This window comes from Charadrius vociferus, unplaced genomic scaffold, assembly GCF_000708025.1.
Source record: "Charadrius vociferus isolate BGI_N301 unplaced genomic scaffold, ASM70802v2 scaffold183, whole genome shotgun sequence".
NCBI lineage: Eukaryota > Metazoa > Chordata > Aves > Charadriiformes > Charadriidae > Charadrius > Charadrius vociferus.
The window spans coordinates 6,553,386-6,569,810 of record NW_009648250.1 but is presented as its reverse complement, the minus strand read 5'-3'; the positions used below and the strand labels follow the sequence as shown (position 1 = coordinate 6,569,810).

Here is a 16,425-nt window from a genome sequence, read left to right as displayed (position 1 = left end):
TCCTTTGAAAAATTTAAACTTATGAGTAGTGCATATTGCTGTAAAAGCTTCTTCAGTTTCTCTCTAAATCTGTCAGCCATTCAGCAGTTCTGTAGGTGCTATAGTCAAGAAACAAAAATGCATACAGATTCCACAGCCATTTGAGTAATTTCATTTTCTCTTAGTGAGACACACTCTTGTTTATTGATGATATCCTTAAGCACTGCATGTTGGATTTTGTTCTTTAAAACTGAAGTAAGCAGCAGCGTGGCATGGCTTAGGGTTACTTTGGGCTTATTTGAGCAAACTGCAGTATGCCAGTAACTGATTTTTTCCAGAGTTTTAGTCTTTAAAAGAGGTACTTAGATGAAATGGAAAGCTGAAAGTTTTTGATGGAAATTTCCGTCGCAACGTCTGCTGTTCTGATGTTCTTCTATAGGGGTGCCTGAAACAATACTGCTGGTCACAAACTTCTTGAAAGATTGTTAGATGAGGAAGTCAGGACTGCTTATTAAACCAAAGCTAAAATCATTATTGCGTAATCTATATCTGAATGTGGCATTTTGAACCTAGACTGGATTTGTCTTTTAGTAAAAACAAGCAGCAGACCTGAACATTGCGTATGTAAGTACTGAGGATGCAAAACATTTCAAGACAGGTACATTGCTTTCTTTTCATTCTGTTTTTATTCTTTAATGCACAGGTGCCTTGACCCAAGCCATTCGCAATTTTGCAAAAAGCCTTGAAGGTTGGCTTTCAAATGCCATGAACAATATTCCACAGAGGATGATACAAACCAAGGTAGACAAAACTGTTGCAGTGTTATTCTTGCATTGGCAAACCAAGCGGGCCGTAGCATCTAAAAGCAGTAGTTTTTTAATTCTGAATTTCATGTTTAGCATCAAGCATCAAATAATGGGATAGGAAATAACTTAGTTTTGTCAAAAAATTATAAGGAAGACATTATTTGATCTGCTACATGGACATAATTCACATATGAGAACTCATTAATAAAGAATATTAACATGAAGGTTAAAGACTCCATCTGTAGAATTAATCTACAGATAAAGAGTACAATATTTAAAAAAAAAATAATTTTTTTCATAGGTTGCCGCTGTAAGTGCCTTTGCCCAGACTCTGCGAAGATACACATCTCTTAATCACCTGGCTCAAGCAGCTCGTGCTGTGCTTCAAAATACTTCTCAGATCAACCAGATGCTCAATGATCTTAACCGTGTTGATTTTGCCAATGTTCAGGTAAAATGTAGTTTTAAATAACAGGCTTTTCTTTTTTTTTTTTTTTAAAAAGAGTGTTATTTCCTCTGTGATTTTGAACTTTATTGTTAGCCATCATTATTCTATCAGGAAAGTGATGTGAGAACATTTTGCTGATTCACATATGCAGTGATTCAGTTGAAACATGACAGCTTACACTTTAGAAGAGAGCTCAGAACCATTATATCTTTTCCATTTACTGTCTTGAAGTGCACGTATTCTTCCAACTTCTACGCAAATGTAGAGCAAATACATTCTTAGAATGGGTACCATGAATGACATCTTAGTTAATAGCATTAACATTACCTTATAATTAGAACACAGATAGTAGCATAGCTTCTGAATGTCTCTAAAAGCTATTAAATGCACAACATTGGTTTTGGTAGAGCCTGTTTCCTTATTTCAAAGACAATACCTTTAGTATACTTCATCTGAGTTCCTGCACTTCAATTTACAAGATCTCCTGAGTAATTGATTAGATTAGTACAGATTAGAACTAGTTTCCGGTTAGCTGTAGAATGTAAGTTTATATTTTCACTAAGCTTAATTTCTGCACATGTTTCTGCTCCTCTGAGGAAAAGTATTTTTTTCCTTTTGCCCAGCAAAGTGAAATGTTCCAGATTAATGGTAGTTCTATGTTTGTCTCTTTTCATTGTGAAGAGTGTTTTACTTGTAATAATATTAACAAAAGTCAGTCAGGAGTACTTGACCAAAGAAACAGTACATAATTATTGTAATTTGTTAACATGGACACAGAGTCTGCTCATGAGGTCTTAATTGGTACATGATAGCTAGAGTTTAAGGACTTGGTTTCCAGTTAGTGAATTTTCATTTTTGTCTCTTAGTTTCTGAATTGACCAGCTAGCCTTATTTAAACTTGGTAACACTGACTAAATTGCTTATTATTGTATACAGAGTGTGTTTCTCCATTTGTGTGCAGTTTATGTTGTACTTTAAGTAATGTGTAATCTTACTGCCTATAGTCAGTAAACAAAACAATCCTTGTTTACATACAAAGCTTTCTGTTATAACAGAAATTGTCTTTAAGCTTAACATCTTCAGAACAAAAGGAACCTTGCAGTTGATTTCTTGCTACTTCTTTTATTACTTTAGCCTCCCATTTAACTGTTCTACCTGCTTGCCCTGCCTGTAACCCCAGAAAAAATTGACACGTCCCAAATATTTCAGTAGAAAAATGATGAATGAGGAAAGCAGAAGCCTTTTTTGAAAATAAATGTGGAAAACTACAACATACTTGTGTCGTTTCCATTGTTTGTTCTTATTTCTTTATTTGATGTCTGCTCTTTTATGTTATGCTTTTCCCACCCATTTGCTTTCAACAAAATTATGAAAGACATAAAAATAAAAAGTGCTTCTCAGTTTGTCTAGTTAAGTGGGTTTTGTCCTTTTCATCCATTGAATTGCCTAATCTTTGAAAGCGAATTACATTCTCAGCTTTGGCTTATGTATTGTTAATTCAAGAATTTCCATGTGTTGTAACAGGAGCAGGCTTCCTGGGTGTGCCAGTGTGATGACAACATGGTTCAGAGACTAGAAACAGATTTCAAGATGACTCTTCAACAGCAGAGCACTCTGGAGCAGTGGGCTGCCTGGCTTGATAATGTAATGATGCAGGCGTTGAAACCATATGAAGGAAGACCCAGCTTTCCTAAAGCAGCACGGCAATTTCTGTTGAAATGGTCTTTCTACAGGTAATATTTAATAGACTTCTAAAACATTCTAACTATTCTATTATTTGCTGAATTGTTCATTGTAGTGAAGTTGACAGGTGTAATATCAAACAGTGGCTTGCTAAGTCATGAAAAACATGTAGGGTTTTTCTTCAGAAAACTATTCTCATTAACCGTGAACTCAGGGTGACTTGCAAATTGTCAGGGCATTAAATGATCCTTGTTTATTGGTTTAGAGGCTGTGTGCAAATGATTGCAGGTGGAATTTTTTCCTGAGTTAGAAACATAATGTGAATTTTTTGGGTTGAATAACTACACAATTATTAAGCCACTATTTTAAGTATTATTTATTAAAACACTGTGGTATCTATGTTTATTAGATAAGGAAGACAAAGCCTGTTCTTAATGTGTAAAAAGAAGCATTAAGATAAGCATTCCATGTTAGCTGCTTATTGAAACAGTTATCAGAGTAAACCTTGTTCTTTGAAAATTACTGTAGCAACTACTTGCTAAAGATACCAGAATTTGTCAATACAGTATGTACACACAAGCCTGTCTTTTTGCAGTTTTAAGTTTCAAATTATAAAAATTGTGGCAATTAGAACCTTTGTACTGGGAAGGTGGACACAACAGACACGATTTAAGCATTAGTTTGTTTAAAATTGAATAGTTTTCATAACATTTTAGTTGTTTCTGTTTTCAACAAGGATTTCTTTCAAGGTAGGTTTTACATGTGCTCAAGTGTTGGTGGTTATGCCTATATCAAAAGAAAAAAAACAAACCTGAAAACAAAAAAATCTGGTTATTTCTTATGTAGTCTGGTGTCCAACAATACCTTCAGAGAAAGGAGAGAAGCAAACGATTGCCTTTCCTGGACATCTCTTTCCAAAGACACCATAAATCAGACGTTTGTGGGTAATGTTACTTTTGAGAATATTGGTTTTGAGGTGAAATGTCTACATGGATAAGTGTTAAAATTACTATGACAGATAATACATAAATATATATATTTTTCTATTTTTGAATAGCTCAATGGTGATTCGAGATTTAACCTTGCGCAGTGCTGCTAGCTTTGGCTCTTTTCATCTGATCCGCTTGCTTTACGATGAATACATGTTTTACTTAGTAGAACATCGTGTTGCTCAGGCAACAGGAGAGACACCTATTGCAGTTATGGGAGAGGTAAGATAATATATGAGACTAGACTGGTAGATTTAGTGATGAATTTGGGTATGTGTCTTTGCAAATTTTTTAAACACGTATGTAGAGCTGTAGGATGTTCTGCAATGTAACAATAGGTTGGGTTACAAATACATACAACAGCTTCAGACTTGTTTCGTTGGTTGATTGTCAGAGCATTAAAATTACATTGAATTCTAACAACCAATTATTTCCAAATGACATTGCTCCTTTACAAATCTGCATACAGATTAATGTGCATGGTTTGAAAAATATTGATCAACATACAACCTTTTCCCAGTTTTTGAGAACTGAATATTTTATGTGAAAAAAAAAAAAAAAGAAGAGTAATAGGAGAGTGTTGCTTACATGGTTCTGTTTACATGTATTTGCACACATTTTGAATTCCCATAGAAATGTTAACACAAGGGAGTTGATTACCCCCATTGACTTGAGAGGGATGGGTTACATGCAGATTTTTGATTTGTATGATACTGTTCACATACATGTAATAAAACCAGTGCAGACTTACATACAGGTTTGCAACACAGCTGATTTTCATACATGTGTTTCAAAGATTATTTGCTTAAAAAACAGAACAAGAGTCTCAATTCATAACCACATTTTTCTACTCATCTATGGCATCTGCAAGGAAACGTTTATCTCATCAGTCTTTTTTCCAGTAGTTCATCTAATCTTTTATTTTGAATGAGACAGTGAGGAATGCATGAATTGTCATCCAAGAATTACACTTCAAAAGTGCTGGAAAATGGATATATTTGAAAATATGCTAGATAGGTAATGGGACAGATTTGTTACATTTTTACACTTGGGAGTCACTGTATCATATTCTATGTTACCAATAAATTGCAAGTAATTTTGTGAGTTGATTCGACATCAGGTATCGTTCATCCCTCAAGATATATTGATAGGTTCATTAAATACTATAAATGGATGCTGTGCTTTCAAGAGAAGTTGGAAATATCTCAGCTTTATTTGTCAAATGATTTTATATTATGTGGCATGACACATTTCAGAAAAACTAGATAGCAATGTTTCTGCTTAGTGACCCATGAGTAGTATGTTTGCTTAATCTCTGCCTTATATATGCAGTAAAGTACTGCACAAGTATACAGTTGCTACATTCTTGTCTTCTTAACATAGACTTAAATGTGGTGTATGGTCTTCTAAAAACTTTATGTAGACAGAAGATGGAGGTATTACGAGGAAGTAAGTAACCCAAAACTTTTGGAGGTGAGAGGGGGCAAAATAGAAACAGTATATATGCATTAAATGTATGTCTTTTTATGTTTCTGTGTATTCAACGACTATTCAATTTGACTGAAACCAAATAAGGAATTCTAAAACTATGGTCTGACAAACCCTGTAAGACAGTATAAACTGGTGTTTCAACTGAGAAAAGTATTCTCGTTTTTCTCCTTTCATCTTCTCTAGCTTTGGACACAGGTATTGGCAAAATTCTGAAAAAGACTGGTATCATCATTTATGGTTAGAAATTTATTTATCTAAATAATGTACTCCTTTCATTTGAGATTCATGGATGGCATTTTCCTCTGCAGATTCTTATTTAAGAGAAAATTAGAGGATTTGAGGAAGGAAAGGGAGGAAGGTTGTACATCTAGCTTGTGAGCAACTTTTTTGAAAAGGTCTTTTTTTTGACGTCAGTAGATCTGTTACCAGACTGCAAACCCTTTCTCAGCAGTGCATTTCACCTACCTTACAGGTAGATTTGCAACACTGTGACACACCTTCATTTTTGTTCCAGCACAATTAAAGTTGTCTCTTGTAAATTTTAAAAAAAGGCTTTCATTAAAATATTGACAGTTCAGAACGGATATCCATCATAATTTATGGTTTTATACAATACAGAAGGAGCTCACTGCAAGGAACAAAGGCCCTGATGAAGTAATCTTAAAAAAGTTTGTACTTCCCCACAATTTTTGAGGGTTTACTTAGTGATAATTGTCTTAATAAGCACAAGGCTAGGATGGAATGGAAAATGAATTGCCGTACTATGGATGTGGCTGCAGCTATCATCATGCACTTGAATGATAGCCTCAAACCAGGGGAGCACAGATCTGCTTCATCACAGATAAAAAGAACAAAAGTTCGCATTTGCTTAAGATTGTGCCTATTTTTTTTTTGTTGTTTATTTTGCAGTTTGGTGATTTAAATGCTGTCTCCCCTGGAAATATGGATAAAGGTAAACAGTTTAATCTTTCCAGTATATAATTCTGTATAGAGCTACTGTGAGGGGAAAAAAAAGTCCTTATGTTTTAAAAATGCAGTAAAACAGAATTTAGAGCTGTATCATGCTTTAAAGTGCATGTATGTGTTATATGGATATGTTAATATATTATATGGATACAATAAGCTATCTATGTAATATGCAGTATATAATAATGACCAGAATATTGTAGGCTTGTTTTAAAGTAAGAATGAATTTTAAAGATGTTTTTGATTGAGACAAGAAATACTCCAGTTTTCACTCAGAATTTAGTTGTATCTGATAGGACAGAGGAGGGTAACAGCTGTGGGAAGGAAGACAGGAGTATACTCGTGTGTTTATCTGTAGTAAATGTTTTGCTAAGTGAAGAAGGCAGAATTACGTGCAAGTAATTGTCAACTTGTCAGTAAACAGCATAGAAAGAAATGTGTTCCTTATAACCTCTTCAGTGGCATGCTTTGACATATATTCTTATACTGACTACTTGAGTGATTTGGGGTGATTTGACCCCAAATGACTCAAGTAGTATAAGAATGTATGTCAAAATTTGTGGTCAAGTCACCCCAAATCTCTTCACCTCACTTTCCCTATCTGTAACATGAGAAGCATTTTGCAACATGACGTTAACATTGTTTGTAAGAGATTATTTTTGAGATTGCAATTGTTTTTTCCACATACTGTATCAACAGTTTGTAACTCAAGTGATCAAAGCTGGGAGTCTGTTTGCCTGTTTGAGGTAATCATTGATTTTTTCCATGAAAGTTTAAAGTTTTCAGTTTATGCTTTATCAGATTACTAATCTTGTCTGGGTTTTTTTTGTATTTCAACTACTATTTGCAAAATGAAGGTACTTGTATTAGAATTTTTTCTCTTTGAGCTAGTTTCATGGTGGTTTGTTTCTGCAGATGAGGGCAGTGAAGTTGAAAGTGAAATAGATGAAGAGCTGGATGAAAATGGAGAGCCACAAGCCAAGAGGGAGAAAACAGAGCTAAACCAGGCATTCCAGGTGGGATGCATGCAGCCAGTGCTTGAGAGTGGAGTACAGCAGAACCTCCTGAACCCAATTCATAATGAGCACATAGTTGCAACTACTCAGACTATCAGACAATGCAGTGCTACCGGAAATACATATACTGCAGTCTAATATGAAACTCCCCCCCCCTCCCCGACACACACCCCATTACATTAGCCCTTTGGGTTTAATATGAAAAAAAATAAATAAAGAGAATAAGTCCGAACGTTGACTGTTGTCAAATTTTAGCTGTGCTGAACATTATTTTATTGGAGTTGTTAAATGGAATGGGTGTATGTATTTTGCCAGATCTGTTTAAAAAAAAAAAAAGAGATTTTTTTGTAAACAGAATCATTTTACATTGGCCGCTCAATATGAAGAGTTTTCTTAGTATCAAATGCAAGGAAGATTTTTGCAAAGCTTAATGTTAATGTTTTTGTCCTCTTATAATAATTTAAATTTTTTCATAGTTTTTAAAAATATTTTAATGTTAATTATTAGTCATGATGATGATTTCATATACATAGGTTTTTAATTAGATGCACTTCTGTGAAATATCAAAAGAACTATTTTCTTTTATTTACACTGGAGGCATGCTTATTTGACAGCAGATGTATCAAATTTGTTATAAAAGGTGCTTTTCATGGGACAACAAGAAGACACTATTTTGATAAAATTGTGAGCATTCAGGGGGATTTTTTCTAATAATGCTGGAGGGTTGGGAAGATCTCCTAGTTTCTTTCTGTGAGCAAGAAACGAGTTTAAATGACAGAATTGTAACAGAATGTGGTAATGTGTACGCCGTAAACGTACCTAATTATCTGACCATCATGTAACCAATGCAAGCTTCCTTTAAATTCAACAGTTCCAGATATTATTTACATACCAGTTCCTCTGTTTTAAAGACTACTGATTCTATATGTGGGGCCACTGAACACGTGCTTTTGGCTGTTGAGTGGTACTGTAGTTGTTAGAAACTGAAGCTAAAAAAGAAGTTACTTGATTATTATTATTATTATTATTATTATTAATTTTAAGTGTATGTGCTACTTATGCTGAACTGGACATACAGGAAAACATTCCATTTGGATGGTCTTTCTTCTATTCCAGGTCTTTTCCTACTAGTGGTTCACTCTGCTGCTCTTAGAAAAGATAATTTATAGAATGCAAGGAATGTAGCAACCTGCATCATTTTCCTTTCAAAAATATTTCCTTGTTGCTAAAGTGGATTTAAATTTTTACAAAAATTAGATAAGGCAGTGTAACTGGCACACCTCACTTGTACTTACTCCCAATTGTGTAGAATTTGAATAGGTGGCTAGATGGACCATTGCCATTTAAGAATGTACATCAGGGATCATTGTACCTCGGCTATTACATGGTGCCTTAAACAGAACTGAAGCTAAGACTTAGTACTTTTTGTTATTCTTAACTCTTAAATTAATTCAACAAGGTGTGCCTGTCATTTTCAAATTCCCTAAGAAGTAAGGACAGGTTACATAGCCTTCAAAAGAATAAAAGGAATTTTTTATTATTAAATGATTTTAATATCCCTCGTAGAATGACAATAAACCTATTTTTTCTTGTTTCTAGCTGGATTTCACTTTATTACAAATAAAATTTGCTTGGGGATTTGGAAAGCAAAACTAGCTTTAATACCAACTTCAAATGTCAAAATAGATTGACCATAGTCCCAAGCAGGATTATATATTTTCTACACCCTTGCCTACTTTTAATTTTAAAAACTAAAAAGAAATAAATGAGCAGGTACATAACGCAGTGCATGTTTTCAATTTCTATATTTTGTGGGGTATCAGCCAGATATTACATTTTAATGGTTAAATAATGACAGTTTATAGAGACCATATTAATTGATATTAAACAACTCAAATTTTTCTTCTTAAACATTTCATTATGCAGACACATGAATTTGCTAGTGGAATTAAAAAATAAAAAAAAAAAAAAAACAAACAAAAAAGTGAAGGAGAGCACAAAAAGATCAACTTTACAGAAAAGACTGTGTAAGAAAATTAGGGATTCTATTATTTTGGTTTATCTAGCGTGTCTGAAAAGGACTTTAAAGTCATATATACCAAATGGGGGAAGAGCATGTAAAATGAACAGCGTATTTATAGCAAACAAGTTTGTTGGTAGAGTTTACATATGCTCCAAATACAGCTGCACATCAACTAAAATGTCCTAACATTATTGGTGTACAAAATTAAGTTTTAATTCCTTTGCCGAATTAGGAGGTGAACCCATCCTGCTCTTTCTATGTAGGCATAATTCCTACTAATGTCAGTAGATGGCTTTTGCCTCAGTAAAAAGTGAAAGTGAGGTTTATATTCATTGTTTCTAAACTCATAAATGCACTGAATTTCATTATATATTTTGTTCTCATATATATCACTCAGTGTGTCCTGATTTTTCCTTGGAAATCAGCACATCTGTACCCTTCGCCAAAAATGCTAAAACTAAGCTGTGATAAATACTTACTCCCCTTCATTGTGCATTATAAGATGTTTACAAGTAAAATAAAGTGAAATAATTCAACATTTTTTTCATTTTCAGCTTTTTTTAATACTGTAGTACTTGTTTCAATTTTTGTGTTGATGGACCTATAATGTTTTCTTATTATTGTCCTTTCTTGGTTTAATGTTGGATTTGTTGTTGCTGAGAAAAGAGTACGATTGTAATAGGTAAATCTAGGTTACTAAAAAAGGTGGGACCTGAGTATCTTTCATTATTTAGCTCCCTACTCCACTCAGTTGTTCACTGTTCACTAAGTGCAAAACAAAACTGAACAAAAATCTGAATACAAAAATAGAATGTATTTCATAGCTTCTAAAAACCAGTGAGTTATCAAAACAAACTGGAGCTACCCCAGGTTCAGAAAACTGAATGGAGTTTGTATTCCTATGCTTAAATTCTAAAGATTTTACCAGATTTTTTAGAAGAACTATGTTACTGTAAGCTGCGTTGTATTACAGGTTTGGGGGTCTTCTGTTTTGTTTTTACATTTACTGAAATTTTAATCAAACACTTAGATAAAACATTTTGCACACTCTTGCTATTTAATAGTTGGGGTTTAGTAATCATTGAACTACAGAGTTACAAATACCTCAGTCCATATTCTATAATGTGTAGCACGTGGTTGCATTGCCACACCAGCTCTGAAGTCTATTTTTAGTGCTCTGGAGAGGTGTAGCATGTATCCACAGGGCAGACATTGAGAGTTGACATGGTTTATGTGTTTTATCTAGTCTTGACATGGAATCCAAAATAATGATTTTTAGAGGCATTTCCCCCATTAGCACAAATAGCACAGTGAACAGTGTGGGGGAATGGGTATTGTTGAACTACCTTTACAAAACACAGGGCCCAATTTTCAAAAGTTTTATATTTATTAAAATTTGTTGGTACATTTTCATCTGTTTCATGGTAAATCAGTTTTAAAGCTTTTATTTTCCTTCTGTTTTCAATTATTATTTCTGTGGTTTGCTCTTGTACTGTAGCATGCTCTAAGCACCTTCTTTTAAAAAAATCCATAAAAATTTGGAAAATAGATTTTAAATTATTTACCTATAATATGGTGACTTACAGCATTACTGCCTTTAGTTCAAAAATAAGAAAATAATGTTCTGTCATTCAGGAATGTATAGGTCTATATACAAATTTAATTTTAAGCGAGGTATTTTAAAATATCTAAAACACTTCTTTTGTTCACTTTGTTTTCCCCAGGAGAAATGATCTGAGGTCTTTGTCATACTCACCAATTGACATCTGCACTGTGTAGAAAAAAATTTATATTAGAGATGCACTGCATTCCAATTTAATTTAGAATATTTTTACAAAATAAATACAACCATGGATAGCCATAAAAGTGCTGACGAAAAATAGATTTATTAGTAATATAAGCATGATTTGGTACTTATATACAACAATAATTTCAGAGTTGAAAACATTCATTTGAGAGAGCAGTATGAATTTCTGAAAATTGGGCCCTTGTCTCTCTAACAGGACATCCTCTTTCTATATGGTTTAAAAGAAATTAATAAATGGAATTCTAGTATCTCTGCTAATTTGTTTGGTGATTTAAGACAAACAAACAATAAAAACTGGAATAGAAGCATAAACACACAGTGCTTAGTTCTAGTATTAGAAAATTAATTTGATATAATGCCTTGCATTAACCCTTTGAGCATTGTAAGTGACATGATCGGAACAAAGCGTTTTAGATGATTTAATTAGCCCATTGTGCATATACTTTGAAATAGCTGATAGTATTGTATAATTTTTTTTATTATTTCTAAGGTAAATACTTGCATACTACATGGGAATGGTTTTGTTATAGGAGGCTCAATAGATGTAGGCAAAATAGTCACTGCCATTGATGTGTACTGTCTAATAGAAAACAGTACTTAAGCTCCCTTGTTTTCATAATTGCATAAATATATAAAGAAAATCAAAAGTATGTTTCTACAGATAGGAAGTTGTCTACTTTAAGATGCCTTTAGAAGATAAAGGTTTAGAAAATATATTCAAACTATTCTGAAAATCTCCTGAGGTAGTTTAGTATTGGAATACTCTAGTACTGTAAAAGAGAATCTCTAGAATTAAAAGAAGGCTTAGTGAGGAAGAATAAATTTTGCAGAGTATTTGGTATGTTTGCATTAAAATTTTTGGCAGTTTTTGATAAACAAGAACAAAAAGTGCATGGTTATATTGATATTCCTTTTAATACTCAGTCACTGCAATAACGACTATCTAAAAGATGAAGGTATTTTATTCATCTTCATCTACAGGGGTATACTTTGGATGGCCTTTATTGAACGTCAGCATTTTAAAAGCAACCTAAATATTGCACAAGCCTTTTGCCATTTTAAAAAGCCCTTTTGTTCTTACAGATGCTGCTTACAAGAACAAGGGAACAAGTGTAGTAACAAGTAGAGATTCTTTGAACTTACAGATAGAAATGCCACCTTACTAAGTGAGAGTACAATACGTTTTCTACTGGCTTCTTGCAATATCAATCAGTCAGCAAACACTACGTGCAGCTGTACTTAAATAAGTCCAGCTGAGGGCAAAAAAAGAAAGGGTCTCATTTTAAGTTATTTAATGGAATTATGTCAGTAGTATAGTGCAAGTAAGTTGTAAACATTTTTAGTCAGTTAATGCAAATTCATGAATAATTAATTACTATAAATGCAATACTCAAAGGGTTTTAATTTAACTTTTTGAATTCATAATTTACTGTAAATGCTTCTGAGTTTGCATGCCTTGATCATTGCTGCTAGTGATTTTTATGTGCCAGTAGACCTGAGTTTAATTTACCAGTTTAACTAAGAAATAGTAAAAGCCACTTACAAAGTGACTGCCTAGTGTTTGTTTGAAGTAAAATATGCCTTAGTTTGAAAATGATCATTTTAACTCTTGTTTTATTCTGTTGGGTTTTTTTTTTTCCTTTTCCTGTTGAAAAAAAAAAATAGCATTTTGGGATTGGAAGCCCTGAGTAGTTAAATATTTGGTAAGAATTGTTCTTGCCGATTGCTCATTAAGACTGAAATTCACTGTAGAAAAGAAGGCCCAGAACAAGTCTATGAGCATCAAATAAGCCTCACTTAAATCTGAATCGGTAAAACGTTCTTTGTATGTTCTTAAGCACTTTCTTGATCATGGTGCAAACATCTTACAGGAGTTTTCAGTTCTGGATGAATTTTACTCTGAAATAATAAATGACTTTGTTAGAGGAATTTAGACTTCGGAGGAACAACCCCACATGGATTGTTATTTACCAGGAACTCCGTTCAATTCTTTTGGACTCACTGATAATGAGCAAGAACTTTTTACACAAAGAATACTTAAATGGTTCCCCAAGCAAAGTTCCCTTCAATACAATATTAAAGTGATTGCCTTGTATTTAAACATTAAATATCCATCTTAAAGTAACCCAATTAAGCAATTTAAAATATTCTAGGAAAATACCACTTTGTACCAAAGCAGGTTGCCCATCTCCACTCATCTTCACTGAAAATTTGGATTTACAGTTAAAACCAATGAGGCTGTTAAAGAAACTTTGAGTGCCTTTCAAAAACTTGGAAAATTGTGCCTGAGGTGGTAAACTTTAATTAGGTTAATTCTAGAGCTACCAATCAGTAATTTTATCATCACTCAGGGCTTTCTTATCTTCTATGAAACTTCCTCTGTTCCGTTTATTTTATACTGTATTTTTTTTAAGTGCCATCATTTAAATTTCACTTAGTAAGTGGCAGATTACATTATTCAGTCCCACAGCACAGAAACATCATAACACTAGGACATATTCAAACTTTTTTTTCCAGTTGACTGAATATATTATGTAAATGAGGTAAGCAAATTTTTGTAGATTGTATGTGTGAGATAATGTAATGTTCTTTTCCAGTTTTTGGACTACAGTTGAATATACTTTTTAATTATTTAAAAAAGACATCTTTACAGAATAACGTGATGGTTTTTTTTGTATAATGTATTTGATTTTGTAAATATGTATTTCCTGATGTGATTTTTGTGAGAAATGCTAAATCTTTTAGTATATCATGTCCTCTCAAAACTGGCAGGAGCTAAATAATAGTTTGTGGGCAATTTGTATTGTGTACTGTACAATAACTGGGGAACTTTTATAATTATAAAAATATATATTAACTTTTAGTGTGTTGTTTAAAAAAATGACTGGAACATACTAAAGACAGTAGGATTTTTCTGAATATTTCAGACTTGAACTCAGGCTAGCTTTCTTGTGTTTTTCAAAACAAAATTGTGTCTTGTCTTTTAAAATCAATAAATTTGTTTTCTTGTTACAAACATATCTGAATTGCTTCAGTTTTTATATAGCCAGATATTTTGGATTATGGTACTATGGATTTTCAGACAAAAATTATTTCAACTTAGGCCTTTTAAATAAGACCACAATTTTTTATTTGGCAGCACCAGAACTAAGTAAGGAGTGTGTCTCTGACTGTAAAAGAAATTCATATTTTGAAGTGTCAATTCAACTAAGTAGCTCTTATAGTTCCAGTAAATGCAGCTACTGATATCCCTATCAATTTCAATATTAACAATAATTTCCCATTACAGACGTAGCTATTTAACAGCTGTCAGTGATGGGGCATGCAAACTTTGGCCCCTAGGAATTAGTGGTGTCAGTTCATTACCAGCAGAATCTACTTCTGCAAGTTTTGCTCTAAATATTCTGCAGTATGCTAATGCATTGGATATTTTGGCAGTTTCACAAAACACAGACAAAGGCTTAATCTTATTGGGTCATATATCTTACGGGTCTCTAGTACACATTACAGGCACTGTTTCATATTAGAAAAAAAAAAAAGGCAGAATGTTATTTTAACTGGGGAGGACCCACCAAGTAATAGATGCCAGAATATCAAAATGGCCATTGGATTCCAAGATTAAAACAGGTATTTCACACAGAACTGTGGTAAAGATAGAAAAGCCGCATCCTAAAGCTTATTTTTCTCAGGAAGTTCAGCTGTAAGTTCTGGTCCAGTCGTTGCCTATCCTTTAATTTCAAATAAAGACCAAAAGCTTAGTAGAGTACAATACCGGTTCCTGCAATGCATCGTGATCAAGACTATAAATTTGATACACCAGAGACCAGCCACACCTGTGTTTACAGAATACACCTAGTTGGTTTGCTAATCAATGTCAAGACTGCATTTCCTAGCTGGTGTCTTGCTAAGACTAAATAGGTCTTGCGCCTAGAAAGAAATCTGTGGAGGGACATCTCCCTCTAGAGGGATCTCAGACCAACTAACAGTTCGTATAGCCAACAGGCTGTATTACTCAGTTCTTTTCCACTGACAGTGTTACCACACCAGGAAGACTCTGCAGAATTCAATCTCTGCTCCTGTTGATATTAATTAAAGTGGTTTAATTAGTTAACCAATGGAAGCATCCCAAAGTACTATGATCCAGACCTCAAAGCATGAAACAGCTGAAATGTAGGAGAAATTTGGAAATACTGGGTGCTGTAAGAAAATGCAAGTGTAAGAAGGGTTATAAGTGAAGGGTTTTTTTTATTACTTCTGTAAGGTCATTTTCTGCACAAAGTTAATGATATCAAATAAGTAAGATACATTCTATATCAAGATGTTTTAACTGTATTTAGTTTGACTTATCTAAAGCATTCACTTCAATTATGTAACATGTCATACAGCCTGCAGCAATCCAATGTGCATCAGTTGTTTATTTCCGTATCAAGGTCTATGCCAAAAGCCACCTGAAATATAAGACAGTTATTTTACCACAAAGGCGTCTGACCAAGGCAAGGAAGAAACCTTGATCCATTTTTGGCACTGTTAACAGTATGCTGGAGAGAGCTTTTATTCTGACTTGGCGCTGCTGATCTCATTCCAAATTTTGCTAAATCCCATTGTATGTGTTCTTCCCCAGTGCTTGAATTAACCTAACCAATTGGACTTGTCTATTCAAAAGACAAAACAACCCCTCCTTGATCGCAATGTGCTGCTGATGACAATTTATTCTAAGCAACTTTATAAGCAGAGCTGTTCTAGTAAGAACTACTCTGCATATAGATATTTTCCACTGGCACAGTGCACACAAAATCTGCTGCTGCTTTCATTGTTGGAGCTTAGGACAGACATATTTTCAGAGATCTAGCTGGAAGTGGTATAAAAAAAATTGGTGCCTCAAGTTGTTCCCTCTTTGCAGCTTTCCCCACAATGGAGTCACACTAATAGATGGTGTCCTGGCACAGTTCTGGTTTAGCCAGCTTTGCTTAAACTGCTGCTAAAAATGGTCTGTGCTAACGTCTCTGCTGCTGGAGACGTGTTGGTTAGAAAGTTGTGACAACTTGCTGAAAGCACAAGAGTGCTCAGATTCTTTGTCTTCTTTCAGTGAAGTATTACTTGCAGAAGCATATTTACCATACTTGAGTTGTTAAAGCACTGTTTAAGAGAGCTACTGATAGTATTATTGTGAACAGGAATATCTGAATACCCTTTTGTATAAAGTTTAGAAAAAGAGTT

General features: G+C 33.7%; 1 protein-coding gene across 2 annotated transcripts in view; it reads left to right on the top strand.

Moving 5' to 3' along the window:
• The window catches only part of RFX3 (regulatory factor X, 3 (influences HLA class II expression)), a 58,887-nt gene extending 51,310 nt beyond the window's left edge, over window positions 1-7,577 (top strand). For both annotated transcript variants that reach the window (XM_009884279.1, XM_009884278.1), the window contains 6 exons: window positions 683-780; window positions 1,087-1,236; window positions 2,758-2,966; window positions 3,974-4,127; window positions 6,306-6,348; window positions 7,278-7,577. In XM_009884279.1, coding sequence (XP_009882581.1) covers window positions 683-780; window positions 1,087-1,236; window positions 2,758-2,966; window positions 3,974-4,127; window positions 6,306-6,348; window positions 7,278-7,516 — 893 coding nt within the window. In that variant the 3' untranslated portion in view covers window positions 7,517-7,577. The remainder of the gene's footprint in view (window positions 1-682; window positions 781-1,086; window positions 1,237-2,757; window positions 2,967-3,973; window positions 4,128-6,305; window positions 6,349-7,277) is intronic.
• The last annotated feature ends 8,848 nt before the right edge of the window (window positions 7,578-16,425 follow it).